At 36.4% G+C, this 10,024-nt stretch overlaps 1 protein-coding gene across 1 annotated transcript; it reads left to right on the top strand.

Annotated features, from left to right (window-relative positions):
- Positions 1-1,794: 1,794 nt before the first annotated feature.
- LOC130719692 (uncharacterized) lies at positions 1,795-2,247 on the top strand. Its single transcript, XM_057570304.1, has one exon. It carries the CDS (start codon positions 1,795-1,797, stop codon positions 2,245-2,247), a length of 453 nt encoding a protein of 150 aa, XP_057426287.1.
- The last annotated feature ends 7,777 nt before the right edge of the window (positions 2,248-10,024 follow it).

The following is a 10,024-nucleotide window of genomic DNA, read 5'->3' as shown; positions in this document are numbered from 1 at the left end:
GATTTGTGGTGATGAAAGTGGCTCCCTTGGCTGTGGAATTGGTACACTTATTGATTGTAGCGATCCTCCATTGCCAGAAGTTCCTGAGGAGGATTGGTTCTGTCCAAAGTGCAGTAGCAACCAAAACTGCTCAAACAATCCAGCTAAAAAGAAAAAGGGCGCACTGTCTTTATCTAAGAGTAAGTGATATTCATTCTCCCGATTTAATCTGTCACCGCATGCATTTTTGAGATTTGAAGAATGTGTTAGTATAACCTGAAACATGTTCAAGATTGTATTATTGATTTGGTTTGGTTTCATGTTTCAGTTGTCAATATGGAGAAAGGTGTAAGTTTGTACATGCAGTCCAAACACAGAGAAAACCTAACGTTCATGGATTTGTCTGTGACATGATATATAATTCCTGCTGCATTATCACCTTTATATTCAGTTCTGAACTGTGCAAAATTTGGGTTAGCACTCAAATTCAAGAGAGAAATTCATGGAGGTAGGCTGTAGAAGATTTTGCTGATATGGTTTCTGCAGGGAACAATCGGAAATGCACTGAGATATTTGTTTTGGGACAATATACTTGGTCGTAAAGGTGAGCATCAATATTTAAAGGCTGCTCTTTCTATTGCACTGCTCTTGCTTAAAGGTGTTGGTTCCTGTCATCTTTAAGTCTTAGAATTGATAGTGTCTAATATTTCTTTCACTAAGTTCATGATAGACTTTTTATCTAATGGTGTAGAAGAAGTTGTGCTATGTTTTTTTTCACAATTTCTTGAGCAATTTTGGGGAATAGAAATAAAGTTTTGTTTCAGATTATCAAACTCCGTGGGATATTCACTTCAAAATTGATATCATGCTATTGTCCTTCATTGAAAAATTTAGAATTAAGAATCATAACACCAACATTATATCAAAGCTATGGTAAAATTAATTTCAATTCAATGTGTACATACATTGCAATGCATGACTGTTATAATGTGATTTTCCCCTCTCCCCTTCCAAGGCTTACCAGTTTACTGCCTGCATTTTTGTTTGACTCTAACAACTGATAGATGTAACATCTGGATGTGATTTGTATCGGTGGAGCTCAAATCTTCGGCAATCTTAACAGTAATTTACTTAAAACACCTATTTTAGATACTATGTATAATTTTCTTTCTAGGATGCATGGATAAATTTTTTTATGAATCCAGGTAGGGCAAAAATAGCACTTACTGATCTTGAGAGTTTTGGGGACCGGCTTCTGTTAACTAGCCTGTATGTTGTTTCTGGTCGGTGGTTAAAGATTGAGAAGTTCAAGAAGATTCTGAAGAAGGGGGAAAATTCAGAAAACTTCATGGATTGAGCTGGGTATATATGTATAATAATACCATATGCATGTAAATGATTCTTTTCGGCTGGAGGTCCCTTTTTACTTTGCCACATTATTTAGTAGATAGGCCATGAGTTTGCATTGTGAATATTTGGTCAATTTTTGTGGTTTGACACTTTGACTGAATCTGGTGTGCTGTTAGTGAGGCATAAAGCCAAATTTTAAATATGAACTTGGTGTTTCCTACATGCTATAGTTTTAACTGTACGAGAGATTTTTGTTTTTAAGTCCAAGTCATACGTTACTTTAAACACTTATGTTTGATCTAATCATTTTGTTACAAATGTTTACAACATTTCTATAAAAAAATGTTTATTTAAATAATTTAATGAGCTGATATATTTATGAAATTTGATAATTATTTATCTGAATTGCTGACAAACTCATAATGAGTGGAATTTAATATTTTGGGAATTCCAAACCACATACTAATGTTGAAAGTTGGAGTTCCGATCATGCTTCTGCGAAACATAGACCAAGCGGTCGGTCTGTGTAATGGGATCCGGTTGAGAGTTACTCATCTTACTCAGTATATAATTGTTGTGACTGTTTTATCAAGAATCAGGCTGGGTAAAAGTAAAACTGAGTACATTCCGAGGATAACCTTAACGCCTTTTGACTCTGGTCTTCCCTTCCAGTTCTCTCGAAGGCAATTCCCGATGACTTTATGCTTCACGATGACTATAAACAAGAGTCAAGGCCAGTCCCTTTCTCATGTCGGTTTGTACCTTCTGAGGAATGTGTTTACTCATGGACAGCTGTATGTCGCTCTCTCAAGGGTGAAGTCTAGAAAAGGGCTTAAGGGGCTTATTGTGGATGAGCAAGGGGTAGTTTCGAGCTCCACGCGCAATGTTGTCTATAAAGAAGTTTTTGAGAACGTGTGAGCGGAAATTGACGCGCATAATCACGCTCACTGCAGAGTAACTCAGCTACTGTTTATTAGAGACCGTAAAACCGTCCCCTTATATGTTTTGGAGAATTTGAGGTTTCGTTCACCAACCTTCTTATTAGTTAATCAGTCGTTTGCTTCGCATTTCAAACACTTCTATTTCATCTTTATTTATTATTTATTCAACCGAATGAATTTCAAACAAGTGATTCAATTTAAGACTTTTCCGCCACTATGCTCAGCGTATCAGACACTTCAATTTCATCCGTTGTTTAATATATTTTAAATAATCAACGTATTGACCCATGTATAAAAAAAAACGTATTGATTGATGTATCAAATACGATAAATTCGTCCCCTTATATGTTTTGTACAATTTAAGATTTCGTTAACCAATCTTTTTATTAGTTAATCAATCGTATACTTCGCATTTCAGACTCTTATATTTCATCTTTGTTTATTATATTTTAAAAATTAAACGTATTAATTTACGTATAAAATACGACATACTTATTCCCCGTGCATTGCATGGGTAAAAAAACACTAGAATCAAACATAAAAACTACATCAATCATGTCATAACAAATATAGCTTGAGATTTGGTTAACCAATTTTTTTATTAGTTATTTAATTGTACGAAGTTCAATCTATGCAACAAGGGTTTTAATTTAAGATTTTTTGTCAACTTTGCTCATCATTTCATACTCTTCTATTTCATCAGTTGTTTATTATATTTTTAATGATCAAGGTATTAATTGACCTATCAAATATAATAGATGTATTCCCCGTGCAACGCGTGGGTAAAAAACACTAGTACCATAAATAAGAAGCCTATGTTGGCATTTGGTTCACTTGTCAACTGAAACATATTTTTCTTTTGTTTTGTTCCGCAAATTAACTCGTTATTGCACAATAAGTTTTTTTAAAATACAAAATCAAACAGGTTCTATATAGTTTCTTTTTCAAAAATACAAAAAATATCAAATTGTTTTATTAATAAGAGCATAAAATCTGTAATTAAGCCTTATAATTAGAATTAATTTCTATGCACCGACGGTGTAAATAAGTTTTACACCATCTATACTTATATTAAAACACAAACTTTCCTTGGACCCGCTTTTCAAGGAATAAATTACAATATTTTATTCCCCTCCACAATGCACCACAAAGTGACACGTGTCTCACCCTATTATTTTATTCATTTTTATTCAAACATTCATTCTATTTCTCTCTCCCACTAACCATTCCATATTATTTTATTCACTTTTATTCATTCATTCACCCCATTTCTCTCTCCCACTATCTCTCCCCTATTATTTTATTCGTTTTTATTCATTTATTCATCTATTTCTCTCTCTCACTATCCCTCCTCTATTATTTGATTGGTTTTTACTTTTTAGTGATCTCTCTCTCTCTCTCTCTCTCTCTCTCTCTTAGTGATCCGTCTCCTTAAATTTCCCTTCTTTCATTTCCTTCTCTCTTTTGATCTTCTCTCTCCCACTAACCTCATTTCCATTATCTTTTTTCAATCCCACATGTTTTTTTTTTGAAAGCAATCCCCGCACATGTTATTTGAACTTGATTTAATAAAATTTCGAAATTTCTCATTAGATGCTTTTTATTTTTTAAACAATTATTATATTCTAATCTAATTTCTCATTAGATTTTTTTAATATCTAATTTTTTATCAATACATATATTAAAACAGAATCATTCTAAGAAGTTGTTAGCTGATGTGTCAGCTCCACAAATTTTTGGCAATATTTTATTCCCCCACCTGAATAAACTGCAATATTTTATTCACTCACCCATTATTTTAATACAGTTTATTTCCCCCTCCCCTTATTTTATTATATTTTATTCCATACACCCTCTCTCTTCTCTCTCCCACTAACTTCTCCCTTTTTTTTTTCTCTCTCTCTCCCACTACTCCTCTCATAAAACCCGCCACCTATACTGCCCAATTATTTGTGTGCATTCCCACTCCCCCTCTTGAAAATCCATCAACCGCCCACCTCTCCCACTCAGTGAAAATCCTTCCTCAACTCATCTACTCAAATTTCAAATTTGAAAAAACTCAGATTTCCCAATGCAACTCCTCACATACTCATAAGCAAATTCTCTCGCTCTCTTTAATGCAAGCACTCTATTTTAGAAAATTTTAATCCAGTTCTCTCCATATCAGAACCCTCCCCCCATGTATCCAGGATCAGAACCCTTCTCCCCAAGTCGTCTTCTTCCTCGAGAGCCACTTCTTAGACCTCGCCGCTGCCTATACGATACCCACATCAACGACCTTCTCCATCCCATCGCATAGACGATACCACCGCCGCCGTTGACGTCATTTCTCCCTTCGAACCCCAATCGATCTCCGATCCCACAGGTCCCTCCGCAAGAAATTATCCTCCTCTTCCTTCAACAGAACCCAGGCATGCATCTCCTTTTCTCTCAACCTTTCTTTTTTTGTTTTTCATGATCTTTTATGCGACCCGATTGAACAACGTTTTGATTTTTTATTTCTATTTCTTTTGGGTTCTTTCATATTCATAATACATTGGTTGTTTGAGCTACCACTTCAGATAACGAGAGGGAGAAGAAACTCGATTCTCTTTCTATACTGGTGCAATTTTAGGGATTTTGTTTTTCAAGAATTAATTTTTGGATTCTTTTTCTCTTCTTCATGAATTTATTTTGTTCTTCAACTAATTGAAATATATCATTTATACTTTCCCATCCCTGAAAGCTTTTTCAATCGGAGCGCAAGAAGACGATGTCGGCTCGATTGGTGAAGAGGATTCTGAACGAGCAACAGCACTTTCCCCATCAACTCAGCGAAGAAGAAGAAGAAGATGATGATGATGATGGTAATGAAAACAGCTCCACTTTTGTCATTACTATTTATTATAAGAGAACTTTTAGGTGTTATGTTAATTTTACTAGAAATGTTTCTTGGGTGTTTAGCTTAAAATCGATGCTTGGATTCTTGGGTGTCATATTTTAAGGGGTTTAAAAAATTATATTTTATTTTATTAGTTTGGCAAATGATCTCATCAATTAGCAATTTGTTTTTTGGTGGTAAATAACGGATTAGGGGATTGGAAATTTCCTGCAAAAGCTGGATTCTAAAATTATTTATCTCATTTTTTTTCATTTCTCTCTGCAGGGAAGAGGTTTGTATAGTCATCCAATGTTACAAGGAAATGGGATACTGAACTTTCAGGATTTTTCAGTTCAGACTTGGTAAATTTCATGATTATATTTTAGTTTTTATTTTATATTTATTTTAATGTTATATTTAAAGCATAAGCCCCATAAGTTTTATCTCTTCCATTCTGTTTTGATGCATGTTTTATATCAACACGGTTTTGGCTATATCAAGTGCTTAAATTATCTTTTTAAAGTGATTTATAGTGTTTGGATGAGTCAAATACTTGATTACTTGACAGAAATGTGTGGGATCTCAATTCCATCACTGATCATTATGGTTACTTCGAGACTCGCACTATATCACTCAGGTCATTGCAACAATCTGTCTGGCTACAACTGATTTTGACTTGATTGGCTTTCTCTGTTATTCTAATTTGCAAGAAACACTTACTTTGTTTCCGTATGATTATTTCTAGCATTTTTCTATCCAACTTATTTTGGCTTGATTGCCTTTCTCTATCTAACTGACTTTCTTGGACCTTTTTTTCTGGACTCTTTTTGCACTGACCTTGGTATTTGAAGTATATAAATGCTACAGATTTTGGGACAAGGTGGTGGTTCATAAATGAATTTGATGGATTTTGACCGGTTTAATTGTCCATTTAGACCTTAATGGTGAAGTTACTATTAATCCATTTTGATTGTCCATTTAGTCCATGTTAGGGGAAATCTTTTTAGTTCTTAACTTTTTATCTTAAATTTTTATAATTAATCATTGTTCTACTATAGTACAATTAGTCACGTTGGTTCTGAACATCTGTTGGATGTGGCTCTTTCATAAAAGCTGATTGCTCTCTGTATTTGCCATGTTGGTATTTTTTGTTTTGAAATTTAATTCAGCGCAGAATCCAGAAGCTGCGGTTGATTTTGAGACGGTTGCCAATGTGAAGCAGCAACATGAAGTTAACATTGGTAAAATTCTAAGTCAGTGGGAATTATTCTTGGAAGAACATCCATGCTGGGAAGTTCTAAATCACATTTAGACATAGCTATAATCTCTTTAATTTTGCTCTACTATCTAATTAGTTGAAGCTTTTTTTAATTAGTTCATGGGTTTAACTTTCTTTAAGTACTATTATTGGATATTGTCTTTACTATGCTCTGCATATGCTGTAATGTGTTTTACAATTTTTTCTTTCTCTGCTTTTATTTGGATTGTGTATTGTGTATTGGCTTAGTTTATAATAACATGGGCATTTGGAAGAGCTTACAGCTTAGTATTAGTTTTTGGCAAGTTCATTTTCTTATCTATTTCAGATTCTAATTCTCTCCTCACTCAACATAAAATGTGTTTAAGTGTTTGTATTATAGATAGTTAGAAAGATTTGAATAAGCATGTGATCTATTTCTATGACTGTAGTTGCTGTAACAGGAATCCATAAGATTGTTTATCATTACTAATTTCTTTTTTTTTTTGCTAATATTTTGTCAGTGTTGGATTGATTGATTGATTGATTGCTTTAAAGAAGACAATTTCTGAGACCGAGCATGCAAGGGAGTCAATTTCTGTTTGTGGAGAAAAAGATAGGCTATTTATGAATCTATAAATTCCTACTGCCTTCTCTCCTCTTTTACTTCATAATCAAAATGCACCCCTTCCAATTCTAGCTGCTTATTGTTTTTTTAAGTATTGCTTTCAAGTTCAAATTTATTTGCACTCTTACCCACTCTCCCCTGTTACCCACTTCCACTAAAAAGTATTCAAACTTATAATTAAAGAAGAGAAACCCTTTAGTTTATGATTCAGACTCACTTTTTTTTTTTGCATCTTCTATCTGTAGGGTTCCTCTCTACATGGCTGTTTCTGAATACTTAAGAATTCACCATCTAACTGCATATTGCAGCTTATCTTTTGTAGACTTATTGAGTAAAATAGAATCAAAATTATATCCAGCTAAAAAGTTGAAATTATCTAATTTGGGTGTGTTTTTGTATAATATAGTTGTGGTTATTCTATGAAAAAAATCCCATACTTTATATGCTTTTGAAAAATAAGAGTTCTATTTTTAATTCCTTTATTTAAGTTCTGATTTGTTAGTTTAGTAAAGATAACTAGGTCAACAATTATTGAACCTTAGATATTCTCAGTGTTAATTAACTATGTCTACCTTTTGCTTACAGTCAAATGTCAAATATCGCTGAACTCAAGGAAAATTTAGATGAAGAGAGAACTCAAAGCAGACATCAAGTGAGAAAGGGTTGCAACTGATCTAACAACTGTTGTTAATAAAGCTTGGGGAATTTCTTAAATGAATTTCATATATTAGAGATTCCTTTCGTTATTGATTTTCCTCTTTTTTTTGACTTTCTAATTAGACTTGAGTTTCCTTAATGTATATCTCTGATAGTGTTGTATGTATAAGATATTGTTTTGTTTTAAGATTTTTTTTCACCATGTAGCATGAGAATTTAGTATCGAAAATTCTTAGGTGGCAGGCAGAATTTCAAAGGCTTCAAACTATAGTTAGGAATTATATCCCAAATAGGAGAACATGAATATGGGTAGAAACTATGAATTAAATTAGTTTACTTTATTAGGATTAAAAATTTCTATGAATATTTTTTTTTTGAAAGATGAAGGAATATCTATTAATATCCACAAAAAACCCCTAAGGACAGCACCCTTAGGGAGAAAAGATAACCAAAAAAAAAACGAGTTATCTCAACGATCAAAAGAGAACCCACTAGGCCGAGAAAAGGAACAAAACCGGGTTAAAAACCAATCCGGACAGCAAAGGAAAAACCAACAGCACACCCTAGGAAGCCCAAAATATAGCCCGGAAACTACACAGATCAAGCCAAGAAAAGATCAAGCATTGAAATGATCCTCGTACACCTTTTCCAAACCTCGAAAAGCCTCAAGGTCGTTTCCCTCAAACTCAAGCCCCAAGACTTTGCTGAGAAGCCACGTCTTTTTCGACCGCGTGAAGTACGGGCCACCGCTCGCCGGAAGAGAAGCCGACGCTGCCAAGAGAGACAAGCCCTCAACATCATCCCGCACCTCCACGCAAGCCAGAGGCTGAGCAGCACTCACGCAGGAAGGGGGAATCCTTTTGGGACGCCCACGCCGACGGGGCTGCAGAGCAGGATCCACAGCAGACAAGTCCTCGACAGACACAGAGCCAGCGCCCTCCGCCCCCCTAGCAAAGGGCACAGCCGGGGGAGGAAGAGGCTCTGGCAGAGCCAGCAAGAACTCCTGAAGAGCAGGGGTCCCAACAGCAACTGAACCAGAATCTGAGGAGACGGATAAGACAGGCTTGGGGCTAACCCAACAACCATCACACCAACCAGCCGGAGGCAGAAGCAAGAGAGGGAAAGACCTCATAGCCGCCAAACTCCAAGAAGCCAAAGACACCGACAGAAGAGAGGGAGCAGGAGGCAATCTTAAGCGAAGACCAGAAGAGAGGTTTCGTTTCCATCTCCCAGCCGAGAGGCCACGGAGAAGAATAGACAAGCCATTCTCCCAAAATCCGCACACGTCTGAAAAATTTGCAACACCCCACTGAGCTACATCCGCGTCCACCGCCTTAGCAACAACTAAACCGTCTCTGTGCCAATACTCCTCCCGAGCCAAATCCAACGCCAACCTACCAACAACGACATCAGAAAATCCTTCTCCTTCCCCCGCATCACCAACCAAATCGGAGCACAGACAAGAAATCTCTGGGAAGAGTAAGTTATCCGGAAGCCTCGACAACCCTTCAGTCCTACAACCAACGCCACCAAGCATCCTTACCTCATCCTCAGGAAAAGGAAGCAAACCTCTAAACTTCCTCTGCCCCAAGACCGCATCTCGCCAAGAGAGAGCAGAAGCAGGGGACCTCAGTTCCTGAACAGGGGCAGCCTGAATCCCCAGCCCAAGAGCGCAAGAGGGAGAGCCACAAACCCGAGGGGACCTAGCCAAGGAAACCGACAGAGAGGCATCCCCCAATCTAAGCCCGTTCAAACCTTGAATAGCCTTCATCGCTTGTTCTTTCAAACCATAACGAACAAAGCCAAAACGGAAAAATCTACCAATCTTTCTCTGCCGTTGTACAAAAAGATTGAGAACCTTGCCAAACTTCGAACAAATCTCGCGAAGATGGAGGTAATTGATCTTCTCATCAATACCGTCGATGTACACAGAGAAGCAGCTTATTCTCCCAGCGTTGTATCTAACCGTTCCACCGTCTGCTTCGCCGTCAAGCTCGCCGCCTTCCGCCTCGCCATCCACGACGCCATCGCCGCGAGCGCCCGTCGAGCCCTGCTGGCCCGCCGCCGCCGTCGTGAGACCCAGAAACCCTAGCAGAGAGGTTCATTACTAGTACTAATATCAAAGAGTTTTTTAAATTTCTATGAATATTAGTAATATCTAAATTTGGCCCTTACTTTTTTTGAAAAAATCATTTTAGTCCTCAAATGACACGTATATTAGAAATCATAGTCTTTTTTTTTTAAAATTACTGGAAAACAAAATTCACGGGAAATAATATTTTGTCATGAAAATGCTTTCGAACCAAATCAAAATACATGCCTAAATAATAAGGGCAAAATCCAGTGCACGGGTAAGAACATTCTACTTGAAA

This window comes from Lotus japonicus, chromosome 5 (genome assembly GCF_012489685.1).
Source record: "Lotus japonicus ecotype B-129 chromosome 5, LjGifu_v1.2".
Lineage (NCBI taxonomy): Eukaryota > Viridiplantae > Streptophyta > Magnoliopsida > Fabales > Fabaceae > Lotus > Lotus japonicus.
This window is presented reverse-complemented; position numbering and strand designations above follow the sequence as displayed.

What these genes read in the sequence shown, in the direction of transcription:
- LOC130719692 (XM_057570304.1), top strand. Translation starts at nt 1,795, where the DNA reads ATGTTGAAAGTTGGAGTTCCGATCATGCTTCTGCGAAACATAGACCAA.